Below are 20,568 nucleotides of genomic sequence, written 5' to 3' on the forward strand. Positions count from 1 at the left end.
TGATTATATGAGCCTAAAAATGAAAAGAAAAAAAAATCTTGTTTACTTGTTGCTTTAGTGTTTGCTCAATTATCAGCCCATACCAAACAGAACATGTTTTGGTATCACTTTCTAATAAGGCATGCCGTAAAGGTTTTATAGGTTTTAACTTATACATCCATTAATGGTCAGTAAATAATTTACTTGTGCTTTACAGATCAGTTAAAATCCATTCATAGAGAACTAAGGAGAAAACAATAGCTGAAGGGTGTTTTTTTCCAACTTAAGGGAGTGAATTTCTTCTGTTTATGGACAACAGTTGATTAGAAGGCATTATTAAATGTTTTAATAACTATTTTCAGCCTTTGGTTACAGCTTATAAGCCCTTTGAAAAGGATGATTTGAAAGTGGTACCCATGTGATGCATTGCTCCATCAATTGACTCCTGGGAACCTGAAGCTGCCTCTTGGTTATATTTTGACAGATTACATAATTTAAAAAGTAACTGAAACGCACCACCATTTGTGCGACTCTTCTTTTTGTCTCTTTGCCCTCCATCCTGTTCACACAAACTGGTTGACACTTCCTGTCAGTGACTCTCCTCTGGCCCTGAGAACTACTGCTTACATAGTGTTGTCGGGTGAAGAATGGGACAAATCATGCATACAGCAGGGGGATTGACAGTCGGTCAGTCTGTCCGTTTTAAAGACAGACACACACACAAGCGTACGCAAACACACACACTCTCCAGTCCGAGTGCCAGTGATAACATAGCTCAGTGGACCCGTCTCCTCATTTCCCGTGTCCTCTTCCAGAGTTGGTTCTGGCACTGCAGCTTCCGCTAACAGCTCCAGCCAGAGACATCAGAGCAGGACAGTATCCGCTCTGAGGTGTGACAGTGTCATCACATCACTGTTCCCATAACCCACAATGCCCTGCTGCCCCCTCACCCGCTGCCCAGCACGGAGAAGCATACATGAGATTGCGTGAACAAATGTCAAGTCCTCAGTGATACTCCAAGAAGGTACTGATGAACAATCTTTTCTGTTCTTCCTAAACGTGTCCTCAGCAGGCCTCAGAAGACCAAGAGGTCAAAAGGTCGGCACACATCAATACCTATAATGCTAACATCTATCCACCAGCAGAAAAGATCAATGTTATTGATCCAAAGTCGTGTTCCTCAGACATACTGTGATGGTTTGCCCACAGAAATCCCACTAATTAAGTGTGACATTTCACATAAGCCGCCGTTCTCCTGTGTTTGTACTGTCAGCATGAAGGACACCTCATGATATAAAACATATTTAATGTTTTCAGAGTTGAAGAGCAGACATCAGGTCACTGTGTCATTTTGGTGCTAGCAGGAAAATCAATTAATAATGGGTTAGAGATGTTACATTCACTCGTGGGTGGTCAATCTGAGCAGTGAACAACTACGAGTCTATTAGAAAAGGAACAATAATAATAAATAAATAAATATATATAAATAAATAATGAGATAATCTTTAGTGTTGATTACAGCTATCTTTGTGCCTATTTTTTATTGTACAGGTGTGTGTAAATGCTTTTTTTTCCAGTTTCATAGTGGCAGTGGCAACTAAATGTCAGTGGCTGAAATGTGTCTCTGAAGTTACAAAGTTGCACAGTAGTTACGTCTGATGTAGTAATTCTCAGAGGAGCCTGTCACTGATCACTTTGATAGTGCAGACAGCTTGATACAGCCAAACAAAAATCCCTCTACCATTGTTATACTCCATAATGAGAAAATGTTTCGCACTTGTATCCTCTCTAAAGTTACACAAAATGTTTTTTGTGTAACTTTATGAGCAAATGCTAAATAGGTGTGCCTTGATATCTGATGTCTTGATATCTCATCAACACCACCTTTTGGTGATACAGTGAACTCTAATTAGATGCAAGGTGGACCAGGACCAGAAGGCTCATTGTGGCCTGATGTCCTGCAGGCTGCGAAGTAAGTGAAGGTTGACTTGCAAATGATAAGTTTATTCTAAAATTCATAATCACATCATAATTAACAATATGTCTGTGACAGCAGCCATTAAGCTACAAATGAGAAGGTATTGTGTCCTTTTAAAAAGGTACATCACTTTGTCACTTCATCCTCAACTAATTGAAATATGTTTCTGTTAAAGAAGCCAAACTGTCCTCCTCTCTATTTATCTGTGGAATAAAAAGTTTTCTAGTTGGCATTCTGGAAAATAACCCAAAAATCTTCTCTCTCTCTCAGATGTTTTCTTTTCCTCCTGACAGATAAACGTCTTCAGTCTGAAGTGTATCCTGCCCTGACAGACCATCAGCCTCAGCCCTGCACACTCACATCCAACAGCCTTCCTGCATATGGCTCAGGCTCTCCACCCTGTGGTGACTGTGTTGTGTATAACAGCCACACACACACACACACACACACACACACACACACACACAGATACACATACTCCAACAGAACCTTTCTGAGGTTATAATCAAATAAAAATAATCATGTGCGTGATAAAGACTCTACACAACTTCTGAGGCAGTTAAAAAGGTTTAGTATAAAAAAAGCAATTTTGAACTATTTGGCATCAGAACTGTTTACAGTGGACAACAACACTGATCTACACCTAAATAAAAACCAGAAACAAACATACAGACATGCTTTCAGCATTAGTAGCAAACATCAGTATAAAAAAAATAAAAAAAAAAATAATCAAATGTGTTTTTTTGAATTCAACTATAAAATATTCAGAGAATAAGAAACAGTCAGAGGAAAAATCTCTAAAATCTTAGCTGCCATTAGCAATCAGGTGACATGTTACAGGCCTCACAGACAGAAGCATAGCTATCATTACTGTGTATCTTATCTACTATGTACAAAGTTCTCACACCGAGGACATCAGATCATTGCAAAAGAAAATGAAGTACAACGACAGAGCCAGTGACAAAGACATAAAGAAACTGTTAGAAAGTGAAAAGATGAAGACAGAGGAACAAAACAATGCTGCTTTCACTTGTTCTAAAACATGTAGGAAATGTACATATCTGACATCTCAAAGATGCAGAGTTTGATTAAAAGTTGAAAAAGTAGTGCTCCAAGGAAAATCAGCATGTGAATAGTACACACCTGAAAAAAAAGGAAAGGTGCATCTAAAGTGTTGGACCCTTTGAGGATGGATGTTACTCTAAAATAAAATGTGTCTCTAAAGGTAAACGTGGGATGATAACATTTTGTGTATCGATGAGTGTATCTGTGTGTGTACATCTACTGAAGGCGACAGTTGTCTTCTTGCTGTGCTTGTTCTCTCAAAAGCTGCTTCTCTTTGTGCTCTGGAGTCTTCGATAAACTCTGTGAACGACGCGTGGGTTTGTCCTCGCCACCCGGGGTGACACACTTACTGCTGGAGCTGTCTGTGGAGGGACTCTGGACAAGTATGGGCCCCAGAACCTGTGGAGGACAAGCAAAGTCACAAGATGAAAAGAACTGAAGAGAAAAGGGAAAAAACACATCAAAGTTAAAAATGTTTGTGAATAAAAGAATGAACGTTCATTTTGGTGGCAGCACTTGAGTCCAAATGAACGTGCGTAAAACTGACTGAGACATCTGACATTGTGAGACATTGTTTCCTCGTGACTGTTTTGATCTGAGTCTCTGTGTCCTCTAATTCACCACTGGTTCACTTCAGCTGACCTGACACGATTAGAAGCTGACGTGTAGCTGCTTACCTTGCCGTCAGGTGCAGATGTGTGGCCGGTCTGTCTGGCAGCCAGCCGGGGACTGCAGCGCTTCACTGTGGTTCTCCTCATGATGAATGGACTGGACTCCCCCAGAGGAATATCAGCAAACCCTGTGAGAGAACACATGATTGAAAAAACAAAAAAACTGGTGCCTTGTTTGGCCAACTGGTATTCCACATAGTGATTCATCAGGTCTGTGAAACTGCACCTGTCTCTATCCTGTGTTTGAAACACAAATCTGGAAGGTATTAGTGTCATTTCAAACAAACAGAAATCCAGATGTTGTTGATGCTCATTTTTGTGATTCTCTGTAATATTTAATGTTCTCCTTATAGTTTATATCTAACTACATCAGAGCAACATTAGACATCAGACTCTTTAAACTAGACCTCCCACATGAATATGGCACAGAAGAAAAACAAACCACAGATGCTTGTCCAAGTGTTGGTGAACTTGTGACAGAGGAGTAACATGTACCTTTCTGCACCAGCTCAGGAAGTCCTTCTGGTTTGAAATCCTCATCTTCCTGTTCACTTCTTGGTTTGGGTGTAGTCACTGTGTTGGCTTTGATCTTCTTTGTCAGGTTGTGCAGGGCCTCCTGGGCGCTGTCTTTATCACTGATGTCACGGTGACCCCGTTTCCCTGTAGATGACCCCTGAGGAGACCTCAGAGGTGTTGAAGGAGCCATGTTCTCGGTGTTGTCATCCACTTTATCTTGCTGATGTCTGGAGGAAGACTTCCTTGCCGAGCGCCGGGGGTGAGTACAATCACTGCTGCTGGAGAGGACGTTAGCTTCGTTAGCACGTTGGCTGTTAGCGAGCTGCTCCAGTCGGGTTGTCAGTGCATCGTTGGCCTCTTCCAGTTTGTGGACATTAACCATCAGGCTGCAGTATTTATCCATGCTCTCATCTGCCTCCTTGCTTTTCTCATCCAGAAGTTTGTTTAGTTCATCCAACTCACTCTTCATCTCCTCCAGCTCCCTGTTTCTCTCATCTAACTCCTTCTTCCTTACATCGAGGGCAGCCTGAAGTTTTTCCACACCCTTCGTGTTTTCCTCAGCCTCCGCCATCTTCTGATGCAGGGCAATCTTCAGGTCTTCCACTTCCTTCTGTCTCTCCTCTGCCTCCACCTTCATCTGGTTCACCTCAGTCTCTGCCTCCTCACTGCTCTTTCTCTCCCCTGTAACATAGATGTTAATAAAATTATTCAGCTGCACTATGGAGATTTAATGTTATTATATTATATTAGATGTAATGTTATCTGGTGTGACCAGTGTCAAAAATAAGTCAAGCATTCCCACCTGTGCTGTTTGACATTGCTTGTTTCTCCTGCTCCAGCTGTTTGCAGGTCTTCATCCAAAGACTCATCTTGCTCAGGGCAGAGTCCCTCTCCTTAGACAGACGAGTGACATGAGCGGTCAGCTCTGACACCTGAAAGGAAAGAGCATGAAGTGTTCAGATTTAGATTTACTTTGTCTCACATACAGGGTAATTGTTAAATTTTTTCTTTGGACACATGCCATGTTACTGAGCACTGTTTTCAATTGAGGAATGGGGGTTTAGGATTGAAGATGACACAAAGGAAAAGTAAGCTGCACGTGTGTGTACCTGCTCATTGAGCTTTGTGACAGACAGTTTGTTTGTGTCCAATTCTTTCTCCATAGAGACAATTGCAGACTGGAGTCTCTCTTGTTCTTCTGAGAGTTTCTGTTTCTCCTCCTCTGCTCTTTGCTTCTGTTGGTCCAGTGAAGAAAGAGCTGAAGACAAGTTACTTTTCTCCACTTCAATCAAAGACAGGGAAGACAGCAATTCTTCTTTTTCAATTGCTGCCTTCTGTTTTTCCTCCTCTATTCTTTCCTTCTCTTGCTTTAATGAAGAGAGAGTTTGTTGCATGTCATGTTTCTCCTTTTCTATCAAGGAGAGGCTAAACTGAAGCTTCTCTTTCTCGTCAACCAACACCTCCCTTTCTTGCTCTAGTCTTTCTTTCTCTCCTTCTACAGATGCAAGAGTGCAGTGTAGGTTGTCTCTCTCCTGTTCCACTGAGAACAGGATCGTGTGTAGTTTCTCCTTCTCCTCTGTCAGGTGTCTATTTGCTTCTGTCTGTTTTCTCTCTCTCTCTTCCTCTTTTGCTTCTATGTGTGTTTTAAGCTCTTTAAGTTCTTCTTCCAAAGCTTCAATATGGGTCCTCAGGTTGCTTCTCTCTTTCTCCCACTCCTCTGCCTGAGAGCAAAGCTTGTCTCCTTTTGTCTGCGACTCCTCTAGAGAAGACAGCAGACATGTTTTCTCTTTCTCCATCTCTACGAGCAGAGACTGCATCTTCTCTTTGTCTCCTTCAGTTTCTGCACTCTTTTGTTCAAGGGAAAGCACTCTCTGCCGAGAGGCTTCCAGCTGTGCCTGGAGTTCATCCACTTGTCTCGTTTGCCTCTCTGCTTCCTCTCTCATTCCTTTCTCCAGCTCTTCCACCCTGTTTCTCTGTCTTTCCTCTTCCTCTCTTCTATCCACCTCTGCCCTCTCCAACCCTCTCTCCAGCTTCTCCTTGGTGGCCTTCAGTTCTTCTATTTCTCCGTTTTTTGTTTCTAGCTCTCTCTCCATGCGTTGTTTCTCAGATCTCAGGTAGTCCAGCGTGGCAGAGAGCTCTGATAGTTTATCACCGAGTTCTCTCTTCTCCTCCTCCACCTAAAGGTCAGGAGATGGGTCGGAGACAGAGAGTTTGTGAGAGGAGGCAAACCGCGGGTGGAGTAGGAAAAATGACAGAAAGGAAAAGAGAGGAAAAGGAGGAAAAGAGGAATCTGAATAATATATTGCTTTACGTCATGTTTTAGAACATGAAGTACAAATACTGCAGATACACAGCAAAGACAACAAAACAAAACAAACACAGATCAATATGAAGGTACCTTTCTCCTTTCTTCCTCCAGCTCAGCTTTGGCTGTTTCAGCCTGTAGAAAAGTATAAAAAAGAGCAAAGGTCTTTATCAAACCACTTCACATGTGAATTTCATCCAGAAATAGAAATGGTAAATTTTTTTTTTTTTTTTTTTGACATAACAATACCTGTAGCACAGCGTCTTCTAGACTTTGCTCTACATCTTCCCGCTCTCGCTGCAGGGCATCAATGCGATCTTGTAGTGAGTCATACTTTCTCTGGGCAGCTAAAGAGGTAAAGAGTCTCTTTTAGGCCCAAACCGCCTCACAAAACTCAAGAGGTTATGTAGTATCAAACAATGTTTAAGAATCACCTTTGAGCAGCTCTCCCATCTTCTTTTTCTTCCTCTCGTCCGACTCGATGCGGACCTGGAGTTTTTCAATACCAGTCCTCATCTGCTGGACCTCGTCTTGTGTGGAGTTCAGGCGAGAGGCAATTTCTCCTTTTTCCAGCAGAGAGGCCTCGAGAGACTGAGAGAGACGGCACACTTCTCCCTCTAATGCCTTGCGGAAAAACAAGAAGGGCAGATTATATTGAAATATTTTATGTTCTCTGAAGAATCTTTAATAAGGGTTACACATTTATGTCCACAAGGAACTCCTACATGATTATCATCTTCAGTAGTATTTTTAATATACAGTATTTAACAGATGGACAGAAGGCATGCTAGGCTGATTGTGAATTTATTGTTGCTATACAACTATAGAAGCTAAATAGCATGTGAAGCATCTGAGGGTTTATTGGCCCCTGCATTCTATACTGAAAGCATGCAAACTATAAATATTTTCTAAAAAATAAAACTCATCTTGTTTTTAACTAAAACAATGAAGAACAAGCACTACGAAAACAAGTTCTCTGAAAAAAGCCCAACCTCTACAAGTTATATCTTTCTCACCTGTATCTTGCCAACCATGGTCTCAGTGTTCTGATTGGCTGAGGTATGGTGTTCTGTGATCTTGTCTAGCTGCACAATAAGCTCCTCTCTTTCTCCACTCTGTTGAGATATTGCCTGCTCCAGTGCCTTGATCTGCTCCAACAGCTTCAGTGGAAGAACAGGGAACAGGTGAGTATCAAAAATAACAAGGTGATAGACTAGATTTCTTTATGCTAATGATAACTAATAGCCTCTGTTGACCTTTATCGATTAGCTGTGCAGAGGCCCCACACTCTTGAATCCTCCATGTGCATACCTGTTGCCTCTCTGTCTTCAGCTTCTCCATGCTGTTTTGCAGAGCTTCATACTCTTTCCTTCCTGCTCTGATGTCATCCTCCAAGATGGAAAGTAGACTTCTGGTGTCACAGTTAGTTTTCTCCAGACTGTGAACTTTCTCTCTCCAATGGCCCAAAGACTGGTTCAGGTCTTCTCGCTCCTCAGTGCAGGACACAAGTTCAGATCTGAGCTGGGTCGTCTGCAGAAACAGTAAGAATAATTATGCCACACTGATAGATTAGAAAGTTTAATAATGGCTTGCTCTATGGTCAGTTTTTGCACAAGGAAAAAAAAAAAGAAATGTTCAAGTCTACGTGTTGCCCCCCCCCCTCCATGTTTTAGCTTACAGGCGTTTGACTGACAGCTCACCTCTGTTGCGAGTGCTTCTATCTGCTGCTCCATGCTGGAGCAAGTCTTCCTCTGAGCCTCCATCTCATCCTTCAATTCGGTCCTCTCCTCCTGCAAGGTCTCCAGCTCAGACTCCATGCCCAAAATGTGCTGCTCCAGGTTGGCTTTCTCGGAGCGAACCCTCTTCAGCTCACTCTCCTGCTGAAGGAATTTCTCGTCCCATCCACCTACAGAATGACAGAAAATATCAGTCAGAGTCAACATACAGCAACATGGTGCAAATCTTAAGGCCTGTGTATTCCCTCATAAGTCACACAGTGGATAGCTACTCACCTTTGGCCATCTCCAGTTCTTCTAGCATCTCCATAACATCAGCCAACTGGCATTTAGATGTTTGCAGCTGCAGTGTTAATGTCTCCCTCTCCTCTGACAGCTGAGCCAACTAAAAACAAGCACATTGTTTTGGTATCAGTTATATTTAAGTAATACTGTAAAAAAAAGAGCATATATTATGTCAGTAGCAATCCCCACCTGGTCTGCAAGGCCTTTGTTGTCCTCCAAGGCGATGTTCAGCTTATGCGCCGCACCCTGTGCCTCATCCTCTGCTGCATGAACTTTTTTCTCCAAGTTTTGAACTTGGATTTCCAGGTCTGAGGCCAACTCTACTCTCAGTGCAAGGTCAGACTTCAGTAGGTTGAACTCTGCACGGAGGGTCTGGAGTTCATTTTCCTGTTTCGTGATCATGTCCTTGTAGTTGTCAAGGTCATCTTGTTAAAAAAAAAAATAAATAAATAAATAAAGTAATAATAATGTGAGCCTAAAAAATTATCTAGGAGAAAATAAGTACAACACATTGAATTAAAAATTTAAAAACTGCTCTCCTGACATCAGGCATGATGTGTGAAAACTTTTAGTCCCAGAAGATATTTTTATTTAAATATCGCTGATCAGAATTAGAGTAATAAGTCTTAAAAAGTTTATAACAGTGTAGAGTGGTACATTAAAATTTTAGAAATTTGATTTAAAATAAAAAAAAAAAAGTAAATGTTTTTTTGGACAAAATGTAATCATGTGTGTGGAAAGCTCAGAGTGAAACAAAGGAAATAGAAAACACACACAATAAAAATTATTTTAAGATAATTGAAACTGCTGTCATAAGCACCATTTGATTACTCACCAGATAATTCGAACTGTCTGCTCTCAGCAAGAGAAGAAGATTGCTCACAAAATTCAGGATTACTTTCAATTTTTGTGGGACTACTGCTGTCTGCAGGAAGCTGCAAGGAGGGGAAAATGACAGGTCATATAGATGATCATTCTGGTAAAATATAAAACATCAGTTTTATATACTCGATAACACTGCTTGTAGGTATTCACAGAGAAATACTGTATTCTTAACAGTACACTTGGGAACAATTTGAGGTATAGACAGCACAAATTTAAACTGTCAAAATCAAGAAACTTTTTGAGAAAAGCTGCTGTATGCTAAACATGCATATGTTAAACCCATGCAAGCCTCATGACTGAAGGACAAATACACATTGTAATAACTGTTGTTCACCTTATGCTGCTGCTCGTCGTTGCTCCTCATTTCCTCAGTGTCAGCCACACATGCCTTCCCCTCTTCGTCCAGTTGTTTCTGGATCATCTCCTGCCCCAGGATGTCTGCCTCACTACCAGGGTGGAGGGGGATTCAATGTATTTGTCAAGTAATAAAACAAATATAATTTGGTATGTGCATAGAACAAAACTCACTGTACCTAAGAGCGTTAGACTGGTGGGAAAGTTCACCAAGCTCAGACCCCTGAAGGCTCAGCTCTCCCTGTGCTGGAAGGGTCTCAGCAACTGTATCGCATGTCGGTTCTGCATCAGTCTGTTCTGCTGAGGAAACTGACATGGATAATTCAATATACATGTATTCAAATTAAAGCAGTGTTTCATGAAAAACTAGTTTTTGCTCACCATCAGTTGCTGTCTCCTCAGACTCCATGTAGTTTTCTCCTGAGTTCTGGGCCCCCTGCTGTTCTGAGAGATGCTGTATGTTGCTGTGTTGGTGGCCCACCTGCTCCAGCAGAGAATCATAGTGCTGCTTCAACACGGCAAGCTCCTTCTGTAAGCCCGCCAACGTCTGATGCAGCACCGCCTGCTCCACCTCAAACTGTTGGCTCCTGTGATACAACATAAAAGTGATGTTAGTGTCAACAAAACATTCAGGTACCTTTGGAAGTGAACTATAACCACCCTGCAAAGTGGAAAGCAGATGAAGATGGACTGCACCTCTCTCTGTTCTCCTCTTCAGTCTTCTTGTTTCTCATCTCAAGCTGCTCCTTCAGCCTCTGGAGCTCCTGCTCTGAGGACAGGAGGGAGCGCTGGATGCATTCGTTTTCCACTTTAAGTGAAGCCACCTCATCCTCTAACAGCAGCTTCTCCTCAGTTGCTTGGCTCACACTAGATTGCAGTTTAATGTTTTCTTCTGCCACCTGATTATAGCGAACTTCCAGCTGGAGTTTTTCCTCAACGACTTGACTCAAGTTGGCGACTGAGTTATTTTTCTCAGAGGTTAGCTCGTTGACTTTCGCCTCAAGTTGGGTTTTGTCCTGGTTTATCAGATCAAGGGTAACTTCTAGCTGTGCTCTCTCCTCAGTGAGCTGTCTAAGGGTCGATTCAGCTTCGTGTTTCTCTGCAGCCATTTGATCAGTCTTCTGCTTTTCTTCAATTAACTGCTTAATATTGGTCTGCAGCTGTTTGTTCTCTTCAGCTAGCTCTCCTAGACTGGCTTCCAACTCTTTCCTGTGTGCATTTACTTGAACAATCTCACTTTCAACTTGCTCTTTGTCATCTGATAACTGCTTCAAAGCAGTCTCAAGGCTGTTTTTCTCTTCGAGCAGCTGGCTGAGATTAATGTCTTTGTCCTCAATTATCTGCCTGAGACTTGTCTCTAACTTGACATTTTCCTCTGTGATCTGACTGATTTTCAACTCTAACGTAGCAACAATCTCCTCCAGCTGGTTTCGTTTGCCAGCACCTTCTTCCAGGCGAGTTATTTCACAGCTCCTCTCCATCAGCTCCTCCCTAGCTGTGACATACTGCGTCTCCAGTACGGAGTTCTGACATTGGACCTCTTCTAACCGGGTTTCCAAGACAGAAACCTGAAAAGAAATTAGATTTCATAAAATTAGGGCTAAGTTTTCTTTCCTCCAGTGTAACAATATGCTGCCTAAATTATTGACAGTTAGGTAGACACCTTTAACATCATTTGTGGCACAACATTTTTATTTGCATAAGATATTGGCCTTACTTGGGCTTGACTTTCCTCTAGCCTGGCCTCCATGTCACACATCTGGGTTTGGGTCTGAGCTAGCTGAGCCTCCAGTAACTCTATGGTTCCCTTCTGCTCCTCCATTTGGCTGTCAAAAGAGTTCATAGCCGTCTCGTTGTCCTCCAGGTCCATTTGCAGCATCTCCAGCTGCACCTAAATGTGAAAAAATAAAATACAAGAAATGATTAAAACAAAGACTTGTTTAATTTGTGGATTATCTCTTCTAAGACAGCTTTTGTTACAATACCCTGACCTTGGCAAGGGTTAACATAATAAAGGACTGTTTCCACTGCCTGAAACAACCAAAAACACATTAGTAACCAACCTTGATTTTGTTCATGGCAACTGTCTTCTCCTTCAGGAGATCTGATGTTTTGGCCTGCTCTGCCTCAGCTTTATTCAGCTTCTCCTTCAGACTCTTTATCGTGTTGTCTCGGTCTTCTAAACCACGTGAAGCAGCAGACAGAGTCGTTTTCATGGTCTTGATCTCCTCCCTTCGAGAACTCGCTTCAGCTTTGGCTGCAGCTACTGATTGTTTAGCGGCTTCAAATTGTGCTCGAAGGTGCTTCTCTTTTTTAAGGATACTTTCAATCTCCAAAACGTGACTCTCTGATGCTTTGTTCATCTTCTCTGTGAGGTCTTTGACTTCGTCCTCCAAAGTATGGATCATATTGATTTTCTCGGTCAGGGTATTCTCCAAGTTGGACTTGATTTCAATAGCAGAGGAGTGACTCTTCTCAAGAGCTTCCATAGACTTCTTAAGGTGAGCATGGGATTGGTTGACCATGTCCAGTTCATTCTTCAAGACCAGAAACTTCTCCACTGTACCTTTGCTTGCAGTTAACTCTTCTTCTAAGGAGGATATCTCTTCCAGAAGGCTGCTGATCTTCTCAGTCTGAGCCTGCTGGAGGGTCTTAATAAGAAAGAGATCATTTGTAAGAAGCACATAAGTAAGTAAGTATGTTTATTGTAAGACTATATATATATATATATATATATATATATATCTATATATATGTGTGTGTGTGTATATAAACAGTACATTTCATTAAAAAGTGCAATATTTCACCTCAGCCTGTTTCTTCATCTCCTGAGCTGCATCTTCCAGCTCAGCCTTTTGCTTCTCCAGAGACAAAATCTGAGCTTCAGCATCTATGAGCTGCTTCTGTTTCTCTTCTGCATGTCTCTGTAGATCATTCAGTTCCTCCTCTAACTGTTTAATCTCTTCTGATTTTTTATCATTCACTTTTTTGTATTCCCCTTCATTGTCCAGCAGTGTTTTAATCTGTTTCTGCAGTTCAGCTCCCAGTTGTTCCTGGACCTTCAGGCACTGATCCACGGAACTGACCTAAAACATGAACAAAAGATTCAACTATGGACTCTATAGGTTCAGACAAAAGTAAGGAATAATAACAAGGATAATGAAAGTGCAGAGGACATTAACATCAGCAGGTCGGCAGAATAGATTTAGTCTAAAATGAAAAACTCACAGTATACTCATAACACTTTCCTTCTAGTACAGATATTTTGATCGTAATGTGCTCATTAGTTATGTTATTCTTTTGTGAATTGTAGTATATTGCAATCAATGGCAAAATCACTAAAGACAGACCTGGTTTTTAGTGAGCAGCAGCTCTTGGTGAGCCTCCTCCAACTGCAACTTGAGCTGCTCAGTTTCTTCAGCTTTCACTGAAACACTCTCCTCACACTGCTTCAGCAGGGCTGCCTTCTCCTCTGCTAATCTGATGGAGCAGAAACAATGCATATTAAGAGCTGTATTGATTGTTTCCCAAAGAAACGATGGCAGCATATCATTCTTGTATCATAAGACAGCCCTAAGTATTTTACTGTGGCCGTATCCATTACACCTCTTAAGCCCTGCAGACTCATATTCCACAGTGAAGCAGGGTAAAATCAACACCAGAAAGTCTCAACAAAAACTAAACTTTGAATATTTTATAATGGAATCTATTGTGGGGCTGTTCATACAAAAAAACCCCTCACACCTGGCACTTTGCACCTCCTGCTGTGCAGTGGTCTGGGCAAGGCTCTCTCTTAGCTGGCTGATCTCGGCTTGGCCCAACTCTACCAGCTGGTCTTTGGAGCGAGCCAGGTCGCAGGCTGCTTGGTGCTCGTCCTGCAGCTCCATGTTGGTCCTCTCAGCCTGCTCTGCTCGAGTTGACTCCTTTTGCAACCGCAACTCCAGATCTTTTACCTGTCCAAATAGAAGAGTGAAGAAGACAAACTCGGATTAAGTTTGATCAAGGTCTACTGAACATAGGTCCAGTCAGGTTTTAAAATGTTATTGTGCAGGGGACCGGGAGGGGGGTGTCATGTTGTCACATTCAACCTTTTAAAATGTAAAAGCAACACTGGAAAATAAAAAGTAGTACAACAAATCACCTGTGCTTCAAGTTGAGTCACTTGTAGAGCAACATTTTGCAGGTCTTTGGTGTGTTTCTGTTCAGCCTCTGAGAACTTGGATTGAAGCTCCTTGTACTGATGCTCCCTCTCCTCCAACTCTGTGCACTTGTTGAGGAGTTCTCCTTTCAAGGAATCGATCTGAGCAGACAGGCCAGCCTTTTCTCCCTCTAAACTCACAAGCTGCCCCTGGATTAGTGAGTGGAAATATATTTAAGGGTTGAACTCCTTTAAGGCAGACTGACAAAATGAGTAAGACTTTCCCAAACAACAACATGTACACTCATAAAATGTCAACCCCCTCAATCATCACTTAAGGCCCATGAGTGTGTGTATAAAGTGTATGTGAAACATCAAGAGTTAACATTATGTTTGTGCATCAGCCCACAGAATCTTAAAAGCAACAGGTAACAAATGGTAATAATTGCAATAATACAACAAATCCAAGAATGCACTGGGCAAATAGGTTGTTGATTTTCACATTAAATAGCCAATCATAGACATTTAAATGTTATAAGGGTCACTCAGACGTGACAGAATGTAACGGGTTTGGGGTGTATGGCTAAACAAGTACATGTGTTCGAATACAAGTATATGCAGGCTTATCAGTTTGGACAAACTGTGGGTTGTGAGTATATTGGGAACGAACACGCCTTACCTTAAGTTCATCAGTAGCCTCATTCAGCGAGGTGAGACTGTTTTCCAAGTTGCCAATTTTGTCAGTGAGGTCTTTTTGCACAGTCTCAGTTTCATTAATCAAGGTCTCCTTTTCTCTCTTCCAGTCCAGCAGAGCCTGATGTTCTTGTTTCACTTTGTTACACTCGTTCTGACTCACAGTGAGACTGGATTTCAGCTCTTGGCTTTCCTCCTCCAGGACTGTCAGCTTGTTTGTCAGCTTCTCTGCCTCTTGCTTCTGTTGTTTCAGTTCATTCTGAGCTCTACAGTGTTGCAAAAATATTTACAATGACTGAAGAGCAGGTTATAGACATCATATAACGCTTTCACAAAGTGTGACTGTGGTGTCTTCTTTTCCACAGTAAAATTATGTTTACCTGTCATTTTTGGTCTCTGCATCAGAAAGCGTCTTCTTCATGTTCTCCAGGTCTTGGGCTGAAGCCTGAGTATGCTGCTCCAGTTTAGACTGAAGTCTCTTTAGATCCTCTGTCTGCCCCTCAGATTTCGCTGAAGATAAAGCAGATAAACAAGTTAAAAACTCTGATAATTCACTAAATACCATCTGTCATTGTCATTCCCACTAATAATTTACCTTTCAGGTCATCTAGTAATCCCTGGGTGCGTTTGAGGCTCTGATCCATGCTCTTCTTCTCTTCCTCCAGCTGACTCAGGCGTCTGTTGCTCTGGTCCAACTGAACGGTCATACTGTTCTTCTCTTTCTGCAGCTCCTGGAGGGAGGAAGAAATGTGAGAGAGAACATGAGTGGCTAAAAAGATGACGACAGGGATATGAGAAGACAGGTAAATGATAAGAATAAAGCATGTCGCGCAAGTCGAGATAAATACATACTGAAGTCTTTACGTATTGGTAATTTAATCTAGTGTAATGATATTTGGTGCTACTTTTTTTACATTGTATAGATGTTCAGACATTAAGTAAAAACCAAGCTACACCAGCCGACTTGCCAGTGAATTGCCGATTCACATAACAATGAGTTGATAATGTAATAAGCTCCCCCACCTCCATTTTCTTGCGGAAGTCCTGTTCTTTGGTCTGGCTGGCCTGGAAGCTCTGCTCTGATCTCAGCAGTTTCTGTTTCTGCTCCTCCACCTCCTTTTCCATCTGACTCTTCTGGAAGCATGTCTGGAAACGAGCAAGAGGAGAGAAGAGAGAAAAGTTAAGAGTTGTAACACAAATGTCACATACAAATTCCATAAATGCTTCACTCAGAGTTGATGCAAACAGTTGGATTCATGAATGGATTTCAACATCTTTATCCATTTTCTATACCGCTTATCTGTCAGGGTCACGTGGGGCTGGAGCCTATCCCAGCTAACTACGGGCAAGAGGTGGTGTCCACCCGGAACTGGTCGCCAGTCAGTCGCAGGGCAGACACAAAAAGACAGACAACCACACACTCACACCTAGGGGTAGTGTAGAGTAGCCAATCAATCAAATCAATGTTTTTGGTATTGTGGGAGGAAGCCGGAGTACCCGGAGAAAACCCACACAGGCCCAGGGAGAACATGCAAACTCCACACAGAAGGGCCCAGACCGGGATTCGAACCTGGACCCCTCTTGCTATGAGGTGACTGTGCTAACCACTGCACCACCATGCAGAAGTGACTTGTTCGCAGACTGAAATAGTTGATGCTGCATCAGTCAGGCTCTGCAAAGTGAAGTACGGCTCAGAAGTACAGCAACAAAAAACATGGTAAAGCAGCCACATCTTGAACTGGATTCCAGTCCCCCTACAACAAGATTATTACTCTTCTCACAGATGTCATCAAAATAAATTTGGGTCTGACAGTAAAAGCACCACTAATGTAGTCAATAATATATCTACATAAAACACACAAAGAAATAATGAGAAGTTTATGTATCACCTCCACACGGGGTGCAGGGACTGTACAAATCAAATCAGAGTAGATGAAGGATGAGCAGAGATGTTAAGAAGATACCTTCTCCATGTCAGCCTGCAGGATGCTGTAGTCTTTCTTGGATTGTTGGATCTCTTGCGTTAGCTTAGTCCGGGTCTGGTTCAACTGTTGTTCCACAGCCTGGTGAGAACTCTGCAGCTGGCCGAGCTCCTACTCAAAACATAACAAGGACAAAACTTTTTGATATGAATCTTAAAAGGTTGCATTTTTATTTATAATGTTTGAAAGTTAAAAGGTCTCATGTCATCACAGTGGCAGGTTGTTGCACCTTTTGACTGGCTCTCTCTTGGTCCTTGAGTTTCTGCTCTAGGGCTCGTCTGCAGCTCTCAGCATTGTGCCTCTGACAACTCATCTCCTCTGTGACTTGTTTGAGCTTCTGCTCAACTGATGAACACTGAGAACAGTAAGCACAATCTCTGTCAGTTATTTACACATTTTCTTCCGTTTTTACCCATCTTTCCAACAATAAACTGAGTTCTTGTTCAGAAACAGAACAAAAACAAAATATCCTATGTTAATACAGTCTGATTACCCCTCATGGTAGCCTACCTTGGCTTCAACCTGCTGGTGTCTGTCTGTGGCCTGACTCAGCTCGTGTCTGGTCTTGGACAGGTCTCTGTCCCGTTCAGTCAGCTCTTTGCGGGCCTGGTTCAGTTGGGTTTGTAGTTCTTGCAGCTTGGAGGCCTGGCTACGAATTTCCTTCTCATGAGTGGACAGATTTCTCTCCAACTCTGACACTCGGCTTCGCAGCTCTGATGAAGAAATAGTAAAAACTAAAAACCTGTTGCTGGACATGATTGGAATATCTAACTCAAACTGAAATACATTTTTCTAAGGCAATTGATATACAAACTAAAAGACTGCCTAATATTTCAAAGAAAAGATATATCAGATATAAATTCCATAACAAATTATAAATGGTCCACCTTGGTTGATGGTCTTTAGCTGCTCCATCTGTTGGGAGGATCCACAGGGACTCTGCATTGCTCGTGAAGAGCTCATCCTCTGGCTGGGTTTAATGGGTGTCTCCTCGTGGGCGTCCCACAGGGATGTACCCCGCCTCTTCAGGGGCGTTTCCATTGCATCCTGTGACTGGCGGCTATGGGGCTGATCCTGCTGCTGCCATGGGAATATGGATGATCCAGCTTGGCGGGCAGCAATGTCCTTGTGGCTTACACTGACTGAAGACTGGTTCAGTAGCTAAAACATAAGAAATAAGTTAACAAAATCAACTATAAAGAAACAAATGCTCATAACAAATATAAGTAATATACCCACTTTGACCTGCAGGACTTTGAGTTCAGTCTCCAGGCGTTTTCTTTCTTCTACCTCCTGGCTGTATTTCTCCTGAAGCTCCTCCAGTCTGTTATCTGTGGAACACAGATATGAATACCATGTCAGTGCAAAGTGACATACTCATCAGAGTCACTCAGATACACATATTTGACTCCCTTATAAACTCCCAAGTAGATGGGACAGATAAGAATATAAAAGTTAAAATATAAAAGTCAGTTATACAAATAACTGAGGTGAAGAAAAAAAAGCAAAAAGGAAACTAGTAACATGAATTTATAAAATGCATACAGCAAGAACTTGAGGCACAGAGGATTAGAACAAACTGGAATACCCTGCTGTCTGTAGGCCTGGACAGGAGCTGGGGTAGAGAAAGTTTTCTGTGGAGTAGTGTAGGGCTGAAGATCCGAGGAGGAGGAGGATGAGGAAGAGCCAGTAGGCTGGGAACGTTCCAGTTCATTTTTGTACCTGAGCAGAAGGAAAGACAACAAACATCAACAGTCATTCAAGAGTCAGGATTTCAGCACCATCCATCAGGTCACAGGAGGTGCATTTGTAAATCACACCCCCCGTCCCACTTAAACAAAAACGCACAGAAAACAGATACTGAACCCACTTCTTCAGCTCTTGCTCCAGTCGTTCTATGGTCTTCCTGCAGGAGTTAAGCTGACCCTCCAGGTAGCTCACCTATGTTTAGGGCAGGGATTTAGACAACATCACAGCAAGTTAGCATATGACATTTAATTCCCGTAACCTGGGCTTATTTTTTTTTTTTTTTTTGGTCACACCGGTTGGTTATGGTTGGCTATGTTTTTGTTCACTGGACAGCAGTTACTGTATGATCCATTTCTCGTGTCAGCATCTGACCTGCTGCTCTTTGACTCCAAGGTCATGGCTGATCTTTTGACGAGCTTTCTCCAAAAGGTCACATGACTCGACTAAAGACTGCTTCTCTCTTTTCAAAGCAGAGGTCTCAGTACGTTCACTGTCCGCCTAAGAAGAGAAAAACACAAATAATTAATAGCCGTATTTCTATACTCAGTCTGTAGTCATTTAGCATTTCCATTCCTGTTAAGTCACTGCAATAGTAATTTTACAAAGGGTTTGAATAAAGTTTAATTTCTTTACACTTATTCAGGTTTCAGTCCATTCATCTATTCCTCTAAAATGCCAACCTTTTGTTTCTGCTTTTGGAGGGCAGCCTCTAAGGAGTCGAGCTGAAACTGTTTCTGAGTCCTTTCCTTCTTCAGTTTGTCCAGCTGGACTTCCATCTCCTGGATCTTCTGCAGGGCTTTCGCTGGAAGCCCATCCTTCCACTCCTCCACCGCCCAGCTCATTGTTTATGATCTGATGAACAAATATCATTATTTCCGGCGGAAAGACAATGCTAATCTGCAAATTCAATGACCAGTTAATAACGTAAGGGCAACGATCTCCATTCTGTATAATATATATATATATATATATATATATATATATATATATATATATATGTGTGTGTGTGTGTGTGTGTAGTAATGCATTGAAAACGAAGTGTTTTGGGGCTAATAAGAACGCAGCAATTCACTTGCTAAATTGTTATAATAACGAATGTTAATTAACCAATTTAATTTATTTAACGAAAGTTTACCTTTTTTCCCTCTTTACTTTTAGTTATAGTGCCACATGGGGCTACGTGTTATTTAAACAACAAGTTGGCGCTAGGCTGATTGTTTACGTAACAATAACACGACAAAAACACTAACGCCTGCCTGTGTGCCCTAACGTTAATGTGACATCCTGTTCAGCTTTATGTTTTACCAGCGTGGGGACATTGCGAACTTACATCATTAGCTAGCGACGTTACGGTTAACCGTAGCTATGGTTACGTTAGTTCACTAATGTTACCTCATTAATTTCAGTGTAGCTTAATTAAGCGAACGTATGCTAACTAAAGTCATCTGAGATATTAATGATTTTGATGTTGATTTGAAGTGGGACGTCAACATTACGGTTCCAGTTTCTAATGAAGTTGGCTTAACGTTCACCGAGCTGTGTTGAATATGGTTTTAGCAAAAGTTAATTTTTATTTGAACCAAAAACCAACCAATCAGCGGCTGGCAATTCAAAAATACGTTGAGAAGTGACCAGTGTGCTAACGTTAACTTAAGGCTAAAATTAACTGCTACAAGAATTAAATTTTGAGATTTTGAAACTCCACTTACTTTGGGCGCGATGCTCCTTTATCACGTACCCTGTTTGGGTTGTCTCGTTACAAAATTCAAACTCCACTACAGGAAACCGCAATTCACTCAGCTCCCTAACCATTGGCTAATTTATGTGACGTCTGTAATTCAACGCACACGATTGGTTCACGTCTATTCCTGCCTCAACAGTGCCAACATGTGGTGTGACTATAACTCTTTTCTTACTGACTCGGTGTTTTACTCTGGGACGTGATCAGTCAAACAACTAGAGAAGATTTGCACACACACACACACACACACACACACACACATATATATACATATATATCTATCTATCTATAAATATTGGCCCATGTGAGATATATATATCTCACATGGGCCAATATTTATGACAGTGGTACTAAATGCGATCAATGAAGCTTGAGACAGATCACTGAAAAACTGCTGACAAGAAACTGTGGCTGAGCAAAAGAGAATATAGCAGAAAATAACTTTTGAATAGTCAGGGTTATCTTTCTCATGTCTCTCAGGCCCTGTTCTG

The 20,568-nt window shown here is 41.8% G+C and overlaps 1 protein-coding gene across 2 annotated transcripts; it reads right to left on the reverse strand.

The window, feature by feature from the left end:
* Window positions 1-2,442: 2,442 nt before the first annotated feature.
* cenpf (centromere protein F) lies at window positions 2,443-20,126 on the reverse strand. Of its 2 annotated transcripts, XM_046384085.1 has the most exons (38): window positions 20,046-20,126; window positions 19,017-19,188; window positions 18,709-18,834; window positions 18,458-18,528; window positions 18,176-18,309; window positions 17,827-17,918; window positions 17,475-17,748; window positions 17,098-17,300; window positions 16,817-16,942; window positions 16,570-16,698; window positions 15,629-15,751; window positions 15,201-15,336; window positions 14,986-15,115; window positions 14,592-14,871; window positions 13,916-14,122; window positions 13,519-13,727; window positions 13,125-13,254; window positions 12,582-12,860; window positions 11,838-12,425; window positions 11,492-11,665; window positions 10,471-11,342; window positions 10,156-10,361; window positions 9,954-10,083; window positions 9,755-9,866; window positions 9,371-9,470; window positions 8,725-8,960; window positions 8,527-8,635; window positions 8,215-8,420; window positions 7,826-8,044; window positions 7,531-7,674; window positions 6,949-7,138; window positions 6,764-6,861; window positions 6,608-6,649; window positions 5,319-6,386; window positions 5,012-5,141; window positions 4,189-4,890; window positions 3,700-3,821; window positions 2,443-3,421 (listed from the first exon to the last, which is right to left on the reverse strand). In XM_046384085.1, the coding sequence occupies exons 2-38, from the start codon at window positions 19,176-19,178 to the stop codon at window positions 3,239-3,241; spliced, it is 8,442 nt and encodes a 2,813-aa protein (XP_046240041.1). In that variant the 5' UTR covers window positions 19,179-19,188; window positions 20,046-20,126; the 3' UTR covers window positions 2,443-3,238. The 2 variants fall into 2 exon arrangements, with proteins under 2 accessions (XP_046240041.1, XP_046240049.1); XM_046384093.1 differs by lacking the exons at window positions 5,319-6,386; window positions 20,046-20,126.
* Between the last annotated feature and the right edge of the window lie 442 nt (window positions 20,127-20,568).

This window comes from Scatophagus argus, chromosome 1 (genome assembly GCF_020382885.2).
Source record: "Scatophagus argus isolate fScaArg1 chromosome 1, fScaArg1.pri, whole genome shotgun sequence".
NCBI classification, from domain to species: domain Eukaryota; kingdom Metazoa; phylum Chordata; class Actinopteri; family Scatophagidae; genus Scatophagus; species Scatophagus argus.

Coding starts and splice junctions, on each gene's coding strand:
- cenpf (XM_046384085.1), bottom strand. CDS start 19,178: ATGAGCTGGGCGGTGGAGGAGTGGAAGGATGGGCTTCCAGCGAAAGCC. Junction 8,421..8,526: donor AGAACTGGAGATGGCCAAAG/GTGAGTAGCTAT, acceptor GTCATTCTGTAG/GTGGATGGGACGAGAAATTC. Junction 5,142..5,318: donor TCACAAAGCTCAATGAGCAG/GTACACACACGT, acceptor CTTTCCTTTCAG/GTGTCAGAGCTGACCGCTCA.